At 38.1% G+C, this 20,281-nt stretch overlaps 1 protein-coding gene across 2 annotated transcripts in view; it reads left to right on the top strand.

Annotated features, from left to right (window-relative positions):
* STRN (striatin) overlaps positions 1–20,281 on the top strand; it is a 73,683-nt gene that overhangs the window by 814 nt on the left and 52,588 nt on the right. For both annotated transcript variants that reach the window (XM_014950817.1, XM_014950816.1), the window contains one exon: positions 13,009–13,112. In XM_014950817.1, the coding sequence (XP_014806303.1) occupies positions 13,009–13,112 (104 nt within the window). The remainder of the gene's footprint in view (positions 1–13,008; positions 13,113–20,281) is intronic.

Genomic DNA, 20,281 nt, shown 5'->3' on the forward strand with positions numbered 1-20,281 from the left:
TTCCCCAAGCTGGGGCCAGGCCTGCGGGACGGGCTGCCGAGTCCTTCGGTAATTGCGGGGCGCGAGTACGTCGTGTTTTCGGTTGAAAAGCGGCGGGGTTGGATACGCTCATTAATGCGCTAAAGGGCTGATAGGGATCTTGTGGTTAAAGAACTTGTGAACTGCTGGCCCGGAGCCAGGGCTGTCAGATAACTTCAGTGACGGGCTCCTTACGTTAACTTTAATAACAGTCGGTAACGCAGCCTCCGTTGTTGTTCCTCTTTGGCTCTCTTCACAAGAAAATCTCTGTTGTAAACCTTCGCGCTGTCCACGTTGCCAGCAGCCCGGTGTTTGCTCCTCAGTTGGCCATGTTTGAGACTGAAGAGTGTCTACTTGGCTTCCTTTCTAAGTCTCCTTTCTTTGTCTCTTCCTTCCTGTCCACCTCTCTTCTTTCTGTGTCTTTCCTTGAAAGTACCATTTTTGTCAAGAGAATCTTGAGCCTGTTTAGCAATGCGAACCACTTCTCTGTTTTTCATTTGTTGTTTTGTTGTTTTTTTGTTTTTTTTTTTTAATTAGTAGAGAAGTCATCTTTTTAACTTACTTTCTATGATAACATCAAACAACTGCTCTGAGACGGGTGGCAGATGTGGCATTCTTCATGGGGGGTTCCCTTGTGGGAGTTTAAAGGAAGTGGTCCTAAGGACTAAAGAGTAATTTTTATTTTAACTTCTGTGGTTCAATGAGAAATTGATTAGTAACTGAATCATGTTTCTATTCACTGCATCCAGTAAATACTGTGTAGAAAGTAACTAGCTTAGCTATGTGCAAGAAGAACATCACGTGTCACATATCCAGTGGAGTCTCATCTTGATGTTTTTTCATGGCTGATATAGATCTCAAAAATTGGCTTGGAGAAAAAAAAATAGTATGTTTCATAGGACCTAAGAAATTCTGCCACTGTGTTAGTAGTAATGACGCTTTGCATATCTATACAGAGGCTAGAATGCCATTCCTCTTCCTCCAAGTATCCCTCAAAAGCTTGGGACGTGTTATGGATGAGAGCGGAGGAAAGAAGTAGAGTATTTAAACTATTTGCTGAAGTTATGCATTATCAGTGGCAGAACTGGGAATATAACCCGATTACAAGTTGTTTGCTTGAGCGCCTTTGGCTCTTGCCAAAACATCTCAATAAAGTTATAATTAGCTGTGGCTGGAATTGCCATGAGCTGTAACAGCATTTATCTGCTGTGGAGTCATGTTCAGAAAGGTGCAAAATTCTCGGCTGTTTCTGCAGACATCAGGCTTACGTCTGCTGTGACCATTTGCGGTTCAATGTTCTTTAATCCATGTGAGAGGTCTGTGCTCGGGGTTCAGCAACTACAGGATGGCATTTAGAAATGTACATGTACAGCTGAAGGATGAGCAGTGTTAATTAAAAACCGGTTCTGTGTAGCTTCTGAAGCCTTTCGTTGGCCCATATATTTGGAAGTGTTTAACAGAATAATGGAAATTTCAGGTCAGTCAGTTTCTCTCTCTCGAGATAAAGACGTAGTGCTCTTCATTCTATTATACTAGTCTTTCATCCAATGTAAATTTAAATGTGAGATTATCCGCTCTCTTGGGAAGCTGTGTGACAGAGAACCCATTTTGTAAGGTTGTCTTAGTATCCCACACTTTTTATCTGCAATTCATCTTGTTAGGTTATGTAGACTTTTTTTTCTTTAATCTCCAGTTTCTTACCTGCTGTGATATTTAAATACTTCAGATACTTTATGCCACAGTGATACTGTGCTTAGTCTCTGCTCTATAGTTGTTGGCTGTTTAAGCTAAACTCTATCTCTGAAAAACACCTTGTCAGTCAGTCTCACTGTGATTTCCTGTCTTCTTCCCTTCTAGGCTTCTTTTTTTTATCTTTTTGTTTTCCTTGAAATTAATTGTGTGGAACTAAATGTGATATTCAGGTAGAGTACCTTTCTGTTGTGTTATGTGGTGCTTGTTTGGGTGACACACACGCCCCCCTCTTTCCGGGAGTTTATAGCATACGTGAGTTGGCGGGTCCAGGCAGTTTACTCTCTGTTCTTAGGTACTAGTCTAGTACTGCATTTCCAAGGTTTCTCTTCCTATCAAGTGCCTATATCTTGCTTTCCCTGCCAAATATCCATGTTTACTCTGAATTTCTAATTATTTTTCTTGTTGCTTTCAAATTATTGTTGCCTCTATTATATAATCTTCCTCATTCAGGGCGAAAGAGGATATCAATATTTAGATCTCTGCAAGTTTCATTAATAAGCTGTGTATTTAAAAACAGAATGAAAACAGATTCATACAGCTTATCTGCTAATTATATATTTCACTTTTAATGCTTGCTTTCTGTTTCATGGTACTTTGACATCTGCAGATTGAAAAATTATCCTAAGAATAAACTTCCATGATGCCCTGTAAAGTAATTCACAAGAATAAGTACTAACATTTTTAATCGTCATTTTAGTATTCACAAACTGTGTTTTAGGTCATTATCACTTATTTTTGTATCTCTTCAGAAGTGAGTAGTTTTCCTTTTCTTAGGTTCTTCTTGCAGCTGCTTGGGAGAGTTGACAAGAAAGGGTTTCCTGTTCTGCAAAAGTTTTAAACTTCAATTATTTTTTCATTCTGCATTTTTCTGGACTGTGTTCCCAAGGCATTTCAGAGTTGTCATTATGTATTGGACAAGCCCATCCCAAAAGAGCCAAGAGTTTGATCAAATGAATATGCAGGGCACTGAAATTTGTCTCTTTGCTTGAGGCAAGCAGGGTTTGAAACGCCTTCCATGTTGGTGTCTTGCCTAAACCATACGTCTTCTGGCTGGTTGGGGGTGATTCTCCGTTGTGGATGTTATTTCCCTTTTAATTAGCCATCTGCCACCCCTGGGGGAGAGTGGTGGGGACTCTGCCTCTGCGGCTGGGACCCCCGCAGAGCTGAGCGCTGCCGATGGCCTCCCTGTCCCAGCGAGCGACAAAGCGCTGCTGCTTCTGGGCTGGGTGAGCTCAGAAGGCTTCTCTGTGTGTGTGTATGGCTTTTGTTTTGACTAGAAATTTTGCCTCTGCAAGCGATGCATATGTTGCTGTGGAAAGTTTTGCTTCTGACAAACATTTTTCTGGCAAAAATGCTGGTTTGCAGACTTTGGCATGTCTCCGCATTTCACAAATGTTCTAAATTGCAACAAACTGCGATGCTGTGTGTAGCTGTGTGTATAGACACCCTGTGTCCCGCTAAGGAATTTTCTAGCTCCTACCCTCACCACTACTAAAGTTTTCATTTCTTCTAACTGATAAGTGTTTCTTTAGCGTAGTAGACCATTTCGGAGTAGTGGGAACTGATAGCGTTACATTGAAATTATTTTTCCTAGGTAAACTTTCCTTTGAAAATGTTTGCAAGGAAATTATGGAGAATGGGGGGATACAATATACTTGTGTTTACACAACTGTGTTAAAAATATTCCTTGTAAGACGCTGCCCAAAGAAAAACAAAACCACCCAAATAATAAGGAAAGAATTAATGAAATGACAGACAATGGAGTTAAATGATAGTGAACAACTGTAATAGAAGGAATGTGATGGAAATAATAGATAAGCTTTTGAGGCTGGTTATGGAAGTCAGATTTAGTGATGTTAGCTGTCTGGGGGGTCGTGGGTGGTCATCTTCCCCCTTGTTGCTGCTTCTGAGAGGCAAGAGGCAGGCGTGAAACCAGGCGGACTTTGTGGTAAGATTGTGTCCTTGGAGATAGGCAAGTTAGAGTAATGAGGAGAAGGGGCAAATCAGACAGATGGCTGTGGCTATTTATAGTGTGGTTTAGGACATTGGTTACTTGATTCAGAAATAGTTGATATTTACAGTTTGTTGGCTTTCAGATAATGGTCCTCTTATTGGATTAAGTTTCTAGTTAAAAATCATTCCAATAGCTGGATAATCTGAAAATACTGTTCAGAGGAAAAGTAATGAGCAGTCAGTTGACGAAATCAGTTAGTCAATGGAAAAGTCCTAAAGACTTGGTTTGGCCAATAAAATAGAAGATAAAATACAGTTTGAAGAAGTTTTATATAGGATTTTCTAATATGATGATGTGGGTTGAATCTCTGAGGTTCTCTATGAAAGATGAATTGGCAGAAGTGCTGTAGGAGTCTTCAATAAAATATTTTTTTTTCATAAGGCAGATATTACAAGGAAAACAGTGATTAATGGTCAAATCTTCTCCACCCCAGAAGAATAATATTTTCAACTTTATTGTTCCAAATACGTCAGATAAATCAAAAGAAAGGTGGAAGAAAATAAGTCATGGTCACAATACTGAGGTGTGTTTAGTTGGGAAAGATGATGCTAACTGGGTCTCAGTGACTACCAGAGATGTTTTCTTTTGCGAAGTTTTTTTAGCAAACTTTCTAATTGCCAAATTCACCTGAAGCAAAGAGAAGCTTATGTACTCTTATTTCCTATTTACTTCTGTGCGTGATTGCCAGCTAATCCCGATATACTCACTCATAAACTGTCATGGCTTGTTTTATTTCAGCGGACAGGACTAGTGAGAGTATATGTTCAGTGACAAAAGAGCTGCATTATAGAAGTGTGTAGCTTTTGTAGAAAAGTAGAACATAAATAAAATATTGATGAGACTGCTTCTTTGCAGGTCTTTACCTGGTTTTTATGTTAGTTTGATTTTTTTTTTTTTTTTAATTGCATAAATGATCTGAGCATTTCCCGGCGTCAGATTTTCCCATTTTGCTCAAATCTGTTAAACCTGTAATTTAGTTTAAGCGAATTAAAGTGTATTTCTTAGATGGCCCTAATTCTTTTAGGAAGGTGCTTCTGTAAATATTGACATGGCATGAACAGACAGAGTTTTGCAATGATACATTGTCTCCAAGTGGTCTTTAAAGCTTACAAACACTTTTCAAAGAGAGTTATACTTTAAAAAAGCTGAGGATTTTCTGATTATCATGATTTGCTATAGAATTGTTGAATTAAGCAAACATGATATAAGCTATTCTGTTCTAGGTGGAAACCATTGGTTTTCGATGTCAGGTTAGCATATGGTGAAACATCCTATGTGTCTCTTACTAGTGCATGTTTATAATTTAAATCAGTTTCTCTGTGTCCTACTCAGATTCTAGCCCTGCTTTTTCTGTTGAAGGTCTTGGCTCATGTCAGTTTTATTGCATCAGGGGTAAGTAACTTTGCACTGTTTGAACAACAAGTTGCAAATATAACTTAGCATTTATCAACATTTCAGTAGACACTGAAACTTTACTTACTAATTCTAGAACAGACTGTGTAAAATTCCCCAAGGAAGATCACGTGTGTCTCAAGAGACTTTTGGTTCATCTTAATTTGATGCTAAAAGAAGTAAGGCTCTACAAGCGCCAAGCCTCAACTAAAATTGATATCCGTACACTGTTTTTTGAGAAAATGGGTATTGGTCGGCAACCTACTCACATACTTTGCTTCACAAGGCTGCCAGGCTTTGTCAAGTCCTCCTTTCTAAGTTCCTTAGCTAAAAAGTGCTAAGACTGACTTAGACGTAGATGAAGGATTTTTATGTTTTGTTTTTAAATGCTGAGAAATGCTTAAATATTTGAAATAGATCTTCTGAATCACTTCAGAGTGTCCAGGATCCAAGCTTTGCAGATAATAGGCTAGAAATAAAAACACTCTGAAATGTGAAAACAGAGGTTCACTTTACCATAGTGACCTGTTCTGTACAGGCCTGTGGGTGGATTCATCTAGAGGATGTTATTTTTCTATTTGAAAAGTTTGCTATTTGCTAACTAATATTGAATATTTTGAAAATAACCGTATGACAAAGAAGTTGAGTTAAAGATTGCAGTGTGGAAAGACCGCATTTTTTCTGCTCCTTGCCAGGAATATGTTTCCCTTCAGGGCAGTCGCATCGGGCAGGATTGCAAAAGCATTGGAAAAAAAATGGTATGCATGATATTCATATCCGAGCTTGTAAACAGGAGGTGAGAACAAAATCAGTTATTTTTGTATCTGTTTCACTTGATGCTGTAGTCAGTTCAGGGTGGTGGTGCTGCTTGAATACAAGGAGTAGCTGTTCCTGGCTGAAGGAGTGAGAAACAGGAGTGCACGGATTGCCTTTGCAAAGGCTCCTTTGGTGAAGTCTGGTTCACTTGTTTTTGTTACCAAAGCCAAATCTACAGATCTCCTCCCTTGTGTTGCTATACCCTGAGTGATTCATTCAGCCTGTGAACTTCCATTGTCTCAGCTTAAATGTGGACCATAAGTCTATTTATCAGTCCTGGTGTTGACTGCTGTTGCTGGTTTCTGCCTTTCTTGTACAGCAAGTGCAAATGCTCAAATGTAATTCCTTTCCAATTTGGGCTCCAGCTCATAATATGCAATTATTTTGTGGCATGTCATTGCAACGTTGCCTATAAAATTACAAGACATTTTAAACTTGCTCTCTTTTTGTCCTTACATCAGTCTTCACAGAGCATGCTTCTGGGACTCAAAAGGGAATAAAGAAGTTAATGCTCACCACTTAAGTGTACTACAAAAATGACTGGAGGATTAGAAGAGATTTTTACTTATGAAGAATGATTAAATAAGCTGAATATATATTGCTTGGCTTACTCAGCAAGTATTTTGACATTTGCAGTTGTTAGAACAGTGAAAGGCAGCACTGAAGAGTGGATAAAAGAAAGAGTAGATAAAAGAAAGACTGGCTATCTGAACAGAGATCTGCCTAGTAAAACACTTCAAACTGCAGAAAGAAGAGCCTTTCTGTTGTTTGAGATGCTTAAATTAGTAATCAAGGTGTTTTTTTACTAAATTCTTTTTTATTCTGGATGACCTATGAGGAGTTTTGAATTCACTGATAAGAAATTGTTTTTCAAATAGTCTTTTCAAAGAGATGAAGAATGTAAGTAAATGGCTTCTTCAACCATCATTTTTTACCATAAGCTAAACCTTTGATCTCTTCTGGATGGTTTAATTTTTTCAGGGCTTAGCTCTGATGCCAGTTTTAGGACAACTCTGAGAAGTTCAGCAAAAATAATTTGCCGGTAGCAGATTGTGCTTTGTGTGGTCCCATGAGGTGCTATGGGCCAGTGTGAGGGTGCAGGTGATAAATGGGGTGAAACTCTTCTGTTTGGGGTGAAGCTAAATGCACCTGGTACCTGCTGCAGACTTTAGCCTGTGGCCCCACTTCAGTTTTGTGTTCCTGTAAATGGCTACAGGTGCTTACAAAAGCTTCCTGGTCTCTCTTTGCTAGTGGGTGTGTGTTACAATGTCAAGTGTGGTGCCTGAAAAATTGCCAGTTGTACTAGACCACTAATATTTCCCTGCTCCCCTCCCCTGTACCTGTCTTCTATCTCTTCTGCTCCCCACTCCTTCCCCCCCCGCCCCTCTCGCCCCAGGCGTACCTACACGTATATACAAATGTATGTAAATCTGTGGTGCTTCAGTGAGCCGACTGAGCTACAGAACTGAGCACCCTGGCAACCTGCAGAATCCTGGCAGATGTCGGTAGAACTAGTTAGAACGACTGTTTGAGGCTGATTCATCTGTATATGGTTTTAGTTATTTAGCACCTACCTATTTTTTTCAATATTTTTCTTGCATATTTTTTCCTCACTTTTTCTCTCAGCCTGTGAAGATTTTGTTCTTGAATTATGGAAGCAATATATACAGAATTCAATGTCTTAATAGCTCTTACTTTGTCAAATGATGCCTATTGACTTTAGAGTGTTTAAAAATTTGAAGTGAGGTTTACTTTAAAATATTAAGATAAATATTTTAAAGAAAAAAATGGAAAGGATTTTTATAGTTCCTGAGTCTTAAGAATTAAAAAAAATATAATCACCTTTTAACTTGAAATAGCTGTGAAATTCAGGAACTGATAGAAGCTGATATTAAACGTGCATCATTTGTTTAGCAGCCATAACATTGTTTCTTTTAAAACATTTTTTGTTAAGAGAAAATATTTTTTTATTTTCTTGCTTTTCTGTAATGTCGAGGTGTCAGCATAAAAAGTTGTGCAGATATAATATTCTCTTTAACATCCTTGTTGTTGTGGTTGCTGATTCCAGGAAACTTAAATTTCAGTTTACTTTTTAAAACACTGGTATAATCCAGATTTATTTAGATGCAATTTAATTAGTCCATTATATTGTTATGGCTGCTAGGCCTGTATTAGGAATTCAAAAACACTTTAAAAAATATTGTTTCTAACTCTGTGTTACCTAAAACGTTGCCTCGCCCTTTTGTCCACTTCACAGTAATGTGACCTTAGAGTCTTTTGAGGAATTTCTTAAAACAACAATATTGTTGCATGAGTATTTTTTTTTTTTTTTTAACATAAGAATGAATGTTACTTTTAAAATCTCTCGGTAAAGAAGTGGAATATCTACAGTGTTACTAATTTAGAATGGATGCGCATGAAGCTTCGAAGTTTTGTTGCGGTTGGTAATACTAAAAACTTTAATGAGATAAAGTGGAAAAAAACCCCCTGAACTTGAACTGTACGATTGTAGCTGAAATAGACTGTTCCAATATTCTTCCCAATATTCTCTGTTTTGTTTTGTTGGTGGTGGTTTTTTTCTTTGCTTGGTTTTTAGTTTAACAGTTGAGATGTAATACAGTAACTTGTAGCACTTGGCCTGGAAAGAACTGGATGGGGAAGCTGCCTGGATCCCTCCCTCTCTGGGAGCCAGCGGGGCCGGGCGCTGGACGGGACCACGCGCCCCACCCATGAGGCAGGAACAATACAGATTTTTGTGTGATCCCCGGAGGCGTTTTCGAGGTTTGTGGTGATGAGCTTACGACTTGATGCATTTTAACCTTATTAGCCAGAAGGTCATTCGTCGCAGAACCTGTTTGTTGGGCATATTTGTGAATTCTTGACATTTTTGGCAAACCTTCTCAGGAGTGGCCAAAGCAGAAGTGTAGAACAGCGTTGCAGATCATTCAAAGTGGAGGGGATCCTCCTTTGCTCTCCTGCTCCCTCAGGTAGCGCAGACTTCAGGTTTGACTTGTGCTAGAGCTGCAGCCGTGGGAGATGGCCTCTGCAGTCTCAATCTACTGGTAAAATTCTGCCGCTTACATCCCAATTGTAAGAATCCTGTAGCTGGGCAGTTCAGTTACACTTTTCATCATGTTTCAACTCAGACCTCTTGGACTTTAAATGTTTGCACAGACATGTAGACAGACACTGGCTAAATATTTTAATCAGAAACACTGAACCTAGAGTTATCGCTGTTTTGTTCTAGAGACTGAGGAATCATAATTTGTCATTTTACATACTGAAACTCAGTATATTAATTTATTCAGTTTTCATCTATACTACAAATTGTTTCATTTGTGGTATGAACATCTAGGCTCCTTGGCATATTTTCAGTTAATTGCCAAACATTGTAAAGAATGAAATCTGCGTATGACATATGGACTCAGAGGTTCCATCTAAACACGAGGAAGAACTTGTTTACTTTGAGGGTGGCAGAGCACTGGAACAGGCTGCCCAGAGAGGTCATGGAGGCTCTGTCTCTGGAGACACTGAAAAGCCGCCTGGACACGTTCCTGTGCAGCCTGCTCTAGGTGGACCTGCTTTGGCAGAGGGGGTTGGCCTAGATGATCTCCAGAGGTCCCTTCCAACCACATATCATTCTGTGATTCTGTGACTGTTACAGTAGTATTGTTAATATAAAATTTCAGTTATTATTGTAATGCTGTCCTTATGTCCATTACAAATAAACCTGAATATTATCATTAAGAATTTTTTAAATAAAATGTGAGCTTACATATATCAATGATGTTTTGTTGTCCATTGAGGGTGACTTAATTGTAATTATCCAGTGCTTGTTTAGATAAGGGATAAGGGTAACTAACATCCTGTGGGAAACAGAGGGAATATTCTCCTTACTTCCTGTATATTTCTGACCAAATGTAAGCATTCCCATTTTCAGAGCCAGAATTTCTCAAAAATAATGACTATTGGATATAAGTATGCCACTCAGAAGAAAAGCATGAACATGTTTCTATGCTAGAAACTGTGCAGCCTCCACAGAGAGAGCAAAATTGTTCTCAGGCCCTCTGGTGCATTTGTCTGTTTCTTGATTTACCAATAAAACTACCAATCCGTAAAGTATATAGCAACCTTGAAAGATCCTGGCAATGAGCTTGTGTAGGGCTGGAGAGATGGCTCTTGGGCCATGAGTTCTGCATGCTTTTAAAGTAATAAACACAAGGATTTCTTGGAAGTCTGGGAGAAAGAAAAGTTAGAAGACAACAGTAAGAGCATCGTTATACCACTGACAATAAAAGATGTCCAAAGAATTAGTTAATATTTCTTCCTGTGCAATATGTATATAGTGCATATAGTCTGCCAGTGGCCCTGAAGAAATAGAGCCCAATAATTTTCCTTCATGTTGAATCATAAGGCATAGACATTTCAGCTCTAGAGGGAAAGTGAGGAACACTTACATTATTTCATGTGCTTAAGAATCTTCTGGTGACAGTTTTCAGTTTTGATTCTCAAACAGTTGGTCAGACAAGTCACGGAGCCAGGGCTGCACTATATCGCAAGTGTGACTGCTCATTTTCAGATGAAGGAAGCATCGTATGATATTTCTTAATCAAATACATTTAAATATATTTTTCTTACAAAATTAAGCTGTCAAAAGTACTGAGAAGTTGCATCTTTTTCTTGTTTAGGCTGCTACCGGTGGAAGATGACTTTAACCTCATTGTTATCATGATAATGCTGGTTTGACCCCATAGCAGAGCAGTGCATGAGCCAGGCCATTCCTGGCTGTCCTTTGCCAACCTCCCGGGTAAAAATGCATCATTCCAGCCTCTTTGGTCAGTTCATTCCTAGCTAGAAATTGCTTGCAGATGGCAGGTCACACCAGAAATCACTTCAGCTTGTGTCCCCCTGGCATTGGATGATCTTTTTCATTCCAGTCAAATGTGTATTTACGTCATGTCCTACTATTTTTAGTAGTATGCTTTGATGTTCTTTCACTTTTTGGCTAGAAGGGTGCTTGTTTATTTCTGCTGAACCTCTTTGGAGGCAGAGAGAGAGAAATCACTATCGCAGTGCACTAATATATGGATTATAATCCCAGTACAGTTATTCAGTTATTGCAAACTAAGTTGTATGTGCTTGGGGTGTTCCTCTTGTCACTGGGAAGGATGGTGACCTTGTTGAGCTGATGTGCTTCTTGCAGTGTTAATGTTATTTCTTCAGGGTAGAAAGTGTGGACTCGGAAGTCAGCATTTCTTCTGTGCCTTTCCCTAAACCCGAGCAAAAAATGAATGCTGGGTTGTAGTTTTTTGTTCATGCCAGTTTGAGTGTTAAGTGAGGAGAAGCTTGATGCCAGAGTGACAGAGGCCTTTCGTTTGATTCAGCTGAGGGTTTTTTGGCAGTCAGATACATTTCTCCCATTGAAGGTGAAGACCACTGGAGAGCGGCCAGTGTTTTTTCACTTACCATAAACTGGCTGCTCTAGTGGGTGACTGGTGGTTAAGGATTCTTCAGGTGTCTGTCAAGCTGTTTACTGGCTGTACTTGAGCAATGAAATGATGTTAGCTGGTGTCATATTTTAGAGCAGCTGCTGTAGCTGGCTACCAGCAAATGGCCTTTTGGAGTGAGATTCATCTTGCCTCATCTCCAAACTTCAACTGAGTTTGTTGTGTACATTTCCTTTATAGTTGGTGGAGAGAAAATAGCGTTTTTTTCTTCCTTTGGGGTAAAAATCTGAAGTCAGATAAGTTATTCTTTAGAAGTCTCAGTCTCCATTAACTAAAATATCTGGGGAGTCCTTGCAAGGTTGTGGCAGGTGAGGAGAGGCTACTCCTTGTTTCTCCCAAGCTTTCCCTAGAGATTGGCACAGACTGCAGTACCTACAGAAAATGCTGCTTACAGAACTGCAGTGGGCCTTTATATAAATGAAAGGCTTACTGGTCTTCATGTGTAACAGCGGGTGGTCTAGATCAGTTGCCTTTTATCCTGTTTGTGCTGCTTGGGAGACAGCTGAGGTACTTGGAGACTTAGTTGCAAAGGTGGCAGAAAGCTTCTGATTCTGAAAATGGCAGGTGGTCTGCAACACAGGTGAGGCCGAGGTGAGGAGTGGTGACTGTCCATCGGTACTTTTGTCTAAAAGCGTGTTCATGAGTTGAGAGAGCACAAGAACCTCCCTCTAATAAATGACCTGTTTTGAGCATGAAGTACGAAAGCAGGTAGTTCTGCCTCTGGGATTAGGACTGAATATCTTGTATATATCGCCAATTTCTGTTTAAAGACGACCTTTCACACTCTTACACCCAACTAAATACTATTTTCTTCTGGAAGTCAATAAAGGCTAGGTGTCTGTTTTCTACTTGACTTTTATTTACTTCTGTGCCATTTCTCTCCTTGTCTCCCTCACCAAAATACCTTTCCCCGTTTTCAGTTTTGTCTCTCTCTTAATTACTGTATTTCTGGAGAGCTTTCTTTAACCTATTTTAGTAAGTATTATAATTAACACTTGGCACTATTACAAACAGGGTTTTATTTTTTCTTTTCGCTGGACATGCTGTACTTCAGTGCTTTGACTGGTATCATGTATCTAACACGTATCTATAGAAAAGTACACTAATTATATACTACTACAGTTAGTAAGCAGAAATACTTTATCATCTTCTCCTGCTTATTGTTGGTAGATGCTTTTATCTGCTGAAGGCTTTTGTATGCTTGTTTTATCTATTCCTTATCCTTTATTGAACGTTTAGCCAGGAGAGGAAATAAACCCTGTCAAACAAACTAATATTGCTTTATTTCTTATCTTTTTTTTTTTTTAATCTCTAATGAGCATGCAGTTTAGAAGGCTTATCTATACAGTGTGTTTTCTAAGCATTTGATGTTTATGAAACACAGTAAGCCAATTTGTTTTGAACTGTGCAAATCAATTTTAAAATGACGTGGGGGAAACACACACACTTAAGAGCTATGCTGAATGGTTTTGAGGAAGCATATTCTAAATTGAACACTTCCTTTTACAGGCCCAGATCGCTTTTCTTCAAGGGGAAAGGAAAGGACAAGAAAATCTGAAGAAGGATCTAGTGCGAAGAATCAAAATGCTGGAATATGCACTTAAACAGGAAAGGTATGCTGCTTTATTGATGAGTACATGGTGAAGAAATTTTGAAGACAGATACTTTATTTTGCCTTTGCATTTGACAAGACCAAGAAATACTTATTCTGTATATATTCAGTTCTCAGATTGACAAATATTATTATATTAAATAAACCTAGCAGTCTAAAGGTCTGCATTATGGTAAAAACAATAGCTAACATAGTATGGCTCCAAAAACATGCAATAAACCCCATGGTTGCTCAATGATGAATACTTCTTCCTTGGTAAATTCCACCTCACTGTGTAGATTATACCCCAGAATTACAGTGTATCCTCTTTTTCTTCAAAGTACTAGCTCTGTTTAATAATCTCTGACAACTGAAATATTGAACAACTGTGTAGTAGTTACTAGGTTTTAATCTTGCTAATTTTTTAGTCTTTTCAGTCTGATAGACTCTACAGGAATATCTTCTGGGGGCTAGTTGTATGAGGAGTGAAAAAATGTTTGTATTTACTAGTTAATCAAGTATCTGTTTCCGTGTTCTCAGGGATTTCAGTAGAAGTCCCCAGTCCAGTTTACTGTTTTATTCTTACATATACTTTCCTGTTGTTCTAATCTTTGGGGCAAACAAATTGGGTTTGTTTTGGTTTTTTTTCTTACAATGCATCCAGAAGTCTTTCTGTTCAACTGATTTACTTTAGGCCAAATTTAGTTTTAATTTTTTTTTTAATTAATAAAATGTCTTTTAAAATTCTTGACCTTGAGTATATTCATGGTACTGCTGCAAAGCAATAATTGTTTACGTACTATTTTTCTATCAGATAATTCCTACTTTAAAATATTAATGCAATAAACCTCTTTTAAATAGTTTGTATTAGTAGAAATAAGATTAGAAATGCACTGATATGCAAATAAGGAGTAGGATACTGCTGCCAGATAATTTAAGAAGGACACTAATGTGCGTTGCTGTATTGCATTTAGATTTGCTCATCTTACATGGGCTGCTTTAGCATGTGGATACGGCTTACACCAGTTTGGCTCTTTCTGGTAGCAACCAATTCATCCCCTAGCATGGAGCTGCAGCCAGTTCCCTGGCCAGCAGTAGCCTCAGGGCTCCAGCTCCTTTTGGGGAGTTCTCAGAGGAATGCTTCAGGTAGATACTCTTTTTTGCTCAGGCTTGTTATGGCACTGATCTTCTATCAAACAGCACAGAAAAATATCAAATGTATTCATAATGGAGATTACAGTTTATAGCCGTGGAAAGGCTTACATTTGAGGCGTGATTATAAAGATTAGAGTTACTTTAAAAGAAGACAGAGGCAATGGAGTACGTTGTTGTGCAGTTAAAGGTATGCTTTAAGGTATATAAATTCAGTAAAATTTCTTGTATTTCAAAACTGAGGGAGCTGTTCCTGATTACTTAGGGTTATCTCTAATACTTTGTGTTCATAACTCAGATAAATTAGCAATTTATCTAAAATTATCAGACTATGTAAATACATTTTTGTATGCTATCAGAAAAGCTTTGTATGATTAAAAAAATTAATCAAAAATCAAACTTCCATATGGATAGTGAAAATGCCCCCCAGCTGCATTCAGTAAAATTGACCTAAATTTAGATGTCTAAATCCTAATACAGCAGTCACTGTCAGGCTTATGAAAAATAACCAATGTCTTCTTTTTAGCCATTTTTACATAGGTATCTTTTATCTTTTCTTGTATTTTTTCCTGCAGTGTATGGTATTAGCCTTGGTTACTCAGGTCAGTAGGCTACAGTCAGCTGATCCGATCCAGTTTGACAGTTTCAGTATGGGCATGCGATGGTTTTTAAAGTCAACGTGTTGCTTGTGAATGGTGTGTGCTGGAGACAGCTATTTATAAGTTTGTGGTTTTAAACAGCAGCATTATTTGCCAGTTTCTGGAGAAACAGTCTTGTATTTCTGCTTGAAATGTCTCCCAGTAAATATTCTTGCTTGATACTTAAAAGAATGGCAGTGTACTGAGCTTGGAAGCATTGCTGTCTTTCCTAGCATTTTCCTAGATCAGACATTGGCCAGGTCAGGCAGTAGGCTGTTGGGGTGCTGCCTTTTTCCACTGGGATCGCAGAGCTGGAAAATGAGATCCTATAAGGTAGGAGGAAAACATTTCTGATCAAGTTAGGGGAAGGTTGGTGAGGATGGGAGGGGACAGGGAGGCATTCCTGCGGTCCTTCGGTTCTGCCTTGGCCTTGCAGGGCACCAGATCATTCTTAGCTAGATGAAATAAGCTATGAGTAACAGAAGAGAATATGCAGTTGTGGCCCAGAGTAGCCTGTGTTCACAGTGCTCTGAGGAAACCATGAGCAAGAAGCGAGTGACATTGTTTTTCTCAGATACGTGCTTTTATGAGCTGCTGTTCTGTATGGTGCTGTTCAGCATTTCTTTTATCAACCAAATGCTTTAGAAGTTTAAATAACCAACTTTGGAAGCGCTGTCATTGTTCTCTGTTTCATGGCACTTACGTAATTTTAGAGTGAGTAACGTAGAAAATGAGTTTTACTTTGTCATGTTTTTCTGATGAATTAAGTTTAGTGTTCGGTCTTTGTGCTGGTAGTCGTAAGATTCCCTTTTTGCTGCTTGTGTCAGAGGCGCGATTATTTCTGCTGAAGAGTCTTAATACATGGAATAGCAAAGAGCTGAGAAGGAGGTAGGTAAAGTTAAGCACTATCATTTGTTCAACAGCAGTTTTGATGTAGTTTTGCCAACATCCAGCAGATTGCAGTGTGAGGCTGTTTGCCGTTGAGGGTTACTTTTTTATTACTTTATCAATACTTGCTTCACCACCAGAAAATTGCATTGTTTCCTCTGGATTTTCAGGAGCCAGCTGAAATATAGCACTGTTCCTCTCAAGTACATCGTATTTCATCTAGTCTAGCGCATTTCCTGTCTTAACATATTTCAGCCAAAGAACTGGACTCCTAAGCCATGTCTCTCGAAACACTTGATTTAATTTTATGTTGTTTTCTGCACTGGTGTGTCTGATCAGCGTAAGGCTGGCGCCTTCTCCTCTGGGTAGAATATCTTGCCGTGCTGTTCCTGGCAGTCATTCTTGTTTATGTCTCTTGGTTTGGCGGTGGCTCCCAGATCTTCTACGGATGTTTTGGCAGGCTCCCTCAGCACAGCTGGATCAGATGCTTCAGGTCTGGCAACAGATATTTCCAAGAAATAGCGGCCTTTTTTGATCAGGATCAAACTTGTTTCTGTGTGAAGTATTCAGAAAGGTTTCCCTGCCCTTAGTCTTAGGAAATCTAGAAGGGTGAAAGCTTTTAGCATTTTCCTGAGGAACTCTTGAAGTGTTTGTGGTAGCCGTGCTGAATGTCTCTAAGCACAGAAGACACATACTTTAAAGAAAATCCTGCTAATCAAAAAAAGAGAGTTGTGTAACGAAGTACAAAAGCCAGAGCAGTGGTAATATTCATATTTATCTGAATAAGGGCATCTACCTGCTAACATAGTTTCCCAGCCCCAAAATAGCTTTCTTCCAACAGTTTTCAGGTGGAAAATACCTTCTCTAAAGTTGTATCCTTCAGCTAGTTATCTACAAGTCATTTTTTTAGTCTCTGCCTGCTGTTAATAACTTAGATATAATTTTTGGAAACGGAAGGTAAATCGTCCAAGTTGAACAAATTTCAGATAATAAAGACTCATCTTTGTGATTTGTTTCCCCTCTCCTTCCCCTTCCCCAAAACCTCTGTCCTTTTTTTTGACCAGATGGTATGAAAGTTTGAGAAACGTTGATTTTTTTAAAAAAAATTTTTTTAATAGATGTATATTAAAAACACATTTGCTCTTTTTTGTGATAGTAGCATCTCACTGCTGTGATGTGTGAACTAGAGTTCACTGTGAACTGCAAAGGGCCAGTTCAAAGCTGTGAAAAAGTGGATTGTGTCGTTTCTGAAAAAAAACAGAGAAGTTAAGCATGATAGGTGGGCAGGAGATATTCTGTTGGAGAAATACATTAAATATGAGCATGCTGATGGAATAAGCTATATTCAGAATTTGTATAGAAAAGTATTAAAGCTTCTTTTGTGAGAAGTTTCATAGCCTTTGATTGCAGTATGTGCAACTGACCAGTCAAGACTCCCTTCTAGTCTTGGGATCTGAATCCTTGTGTTCAGCCCTTTCCTTACTACACTTTAGAAAGGAGATTGTTTGTCTATTAAAGACTTATGACATTTTCAGCTGTATCATAAGAAAGTTTCTAATAATAAATCTCATACTTGCTGCCTGAAGAAATTTAGAAAATATTTCCCTGGTGGACTGTTAGCTATCTATATAGGTTATTTATTTTTTTTTAAATATTCTGAACTTTAGAAGCTGACCATAGCTGAAGGTGAGTTAACCAGGTCAAGTACTCTGATGTGTTATTCATGTTTCTCTTTTGCATCTGACTGATATCTTGCTCAGACACCTGAATTTACACTAATTGCTTCTAATTAATTCAGATTTGAGTTTGGCTTTGTTGTTTTGGTTTTTTTTGTCATTTTGTGCAGCCAAAGGTCTATGGCTTTTTGTTTTTAACTTTCTCAGCAATATTAAAAAACCAAAGGATTTCTTTTTAGGATTATCAGGTCTTCAATTGCCTGCCTTTGACATGGTTCTTCTGCTGTGTCTGTTATTTCTACTGGTCTCTGTCATATACAAAGTTAAATCTTCTGAAAGATGAAATCTTAATCCATCTTGGCCTTAAAGTAAATTTAAGGGCCAGTGGTGTACAAAACCATGTAATCCTGATTATCCTCTTGAAGTAAAGAAGAATAACAAAGGCTTTAAAAACTACTGCATTATGAGGAGGAACCAGTTAAGAAACTGTGCTACTAATAGTTTAGAATGTGTGCAGACTGAATAATCTCACTTTGCTGAACTGGTTTTGTAATGCTTTTAATGAGGGAGGAAAATGTCAATAAAAAGAAAGAAGATTATTACTGTTGATTTAAGAGGGAAAGAAATTTTAAAAATGAGCATATACAGATTTAACACACTGGAATAGATATACTGAGATAGATTTTAAAAAAATGCAGGCTATCTGAATTTTTGAAAAATGGATTTTGGAGACCAGATGAGAGATCTGAGGAACAACAAAGGTATAAGGAATGATCCTTTCAGTTAACCTAGCTAACACTTTCCTTTAGTTCTCAGGGTGAAAATTGTTAACAAAACTTTGATAAGAAAATCAGTGAATGCAGAGTATAATGGAGCTTTATTAAGATCTATGAGCTAAAAGTAAATGCCTCATGCCATAAAACTAACTATTCTCTGAAATTATTTTCAGGAATTGAGTAGACCACAGTATAGGTCAGTAATCCAGATTGAAATATTAATATTTGCTCACTTTTGATAAGTCAAATCAGAATGGGTTAAACGTTAGGGTCGCTTGAATTGCTGACTGCATAAAAACTTGAAGTTTTGACAAAGTGTATGTTTAAAGTTGGTGAGGTAGGTTAGTGACGGAGCAGAGGATTTCTTAGTTCTTAATTAGTCATTACTTTTTATTAGTGATGGTAGAGGAAAAGTACGCTTAGCATCAGTATTTAACAGGAATGAAGGGCAGTTGTTTTACCAGGGTAACATCTCTCTGCTAGTGAGATGGAGGAAACAGATAATTGGAAAAGGAAAGATAAATATTTTGATTGAGCATTTAGATTTAATTTTGTTCTATTCTTGGTTATCCTTTTCTGTACTGGCCATAATGTTTGTCCTTCACTTATTGCTGTTAATATGTTTCAAGTGTATCCTTTCTCCTTTCCTTGCTGGCTGCTGCTCAGCTGAGTTAGAGCTTAGTGCTCTAGCTCTTGAGGAAGAAGTGAGTTCCTTCATCTCTCTTTGTTGCTACACCTAAGAGGCATTTCTTCACTCTGCAGTTACCTGTCTCATCCAGAATTAAATGCTTGTTGTAGTTAAAATGGAGCTGGATTAGTAGGAAACTAGTACTGGCGATACTGAAGCATAAGAGCTACCAAGGGTTGCCTCCCTCAGCACCATTTTGTTAGAATTAATGAGTTTTCTTGATGAAATAGGAAAAGGCAAAAGAAAACAGTAATGTAAGTAATATAGTATAAGTAACATAAGTAAGAAGTAATATAGTGAAGATGTCTGAGAAGCTATCAAGAGGTGTAACTTGAAAACAGTCATTCTTGATACAGTCATTCAAGCTTAGTGAGACTTGCCTCATACAATGATGAAGTGTCACACCCATTAAGTTTTTTAAAAACAAACTTTAAGTGGAGGAGTTTCCTTGTGAGTAGTGGAGCTAATGAAGCCAGTTTTCATGTTGGTGTATGTGAGATTTTTTTTTTTTATTATTTTTATCTATTGTAGCCTGTATCTTGCTGCCTTACACTTAGCTCTGTACACTTGCATTGGAGCTGCATGTATGTGTGCTAGTTGGTCACCCCTCTACTGGCAGGCTACATGCCCAGCATTGCCCAAATTGTTCCCTGCCTTTCATTCAGGGGAGGAGCTGGTATTACTGCCACTTTTCTGTCTGGTTATGGATGCCTACAAAGCTTTGTAGGGAATCCTGTCTTTTTTTGACTTGTCTAAATTTTCATGTTCAGCAGAAAACAATCATAGAGACAAAAGTTACAGTGAGTGCTGAAAGAAGGGAGGAACAGATAGCAAAACTGGCTAGAACTTTCTTTGCCTCAGTTTCACTGTTACTGTCTTAAAAGACTACTCAAATGAATCTTTAAAAACTTCCATGTGCATTTGTAATGGTGTACTACTGTGGCATTATTGTGTGTGTTTAAGAGTATAAACACTGACTCTGTAGGATGAAGCTTTCCAAATTATAAAGCATTTCCCTTTTTCTTCTGGCTATTCTTGTTATCATATGGCATGCTTTGTGGGATTTATTACAATAGGCCTTCTGTAGGATAATATTTTCAGAAGAGAATTCTCCATTTATGATCTTGGTCAAGTGGCAAATCTACAAGTTTTAAAAGAAACTGGGGTAGATGGGCTCCTATAAGTGTTAAATCTTGTTTAGAATAATTCTAACTGAAGACCTGCTGCTGTTGGTAAGGACAGCATTATGAAGAATAAAAATTAGGTTTGCTTAATGGAGGTTAAAATATGACATAAAAAGTAGATGGCACTGAATTGACATAGATAGTAAAAATGTTGCATAGTGATTGCTTAAAAAAAAAAAAAGAGGGGTT

This window comes from Calidris pugnax, unplaced genomic scaffold, assembly GCF_001431845.1.
Source record: "Calidris pugnax isolate Ruff unplaced genomic scaffold, ASM143184v1 scaffold24, whole genome shotgun sequence".
Lineage (NCBI taxonomy): Eukaryota > Metazoa > Chordata > Aves > Charadriiformes > Scolopacidae > Calidris > Calidris pugnax.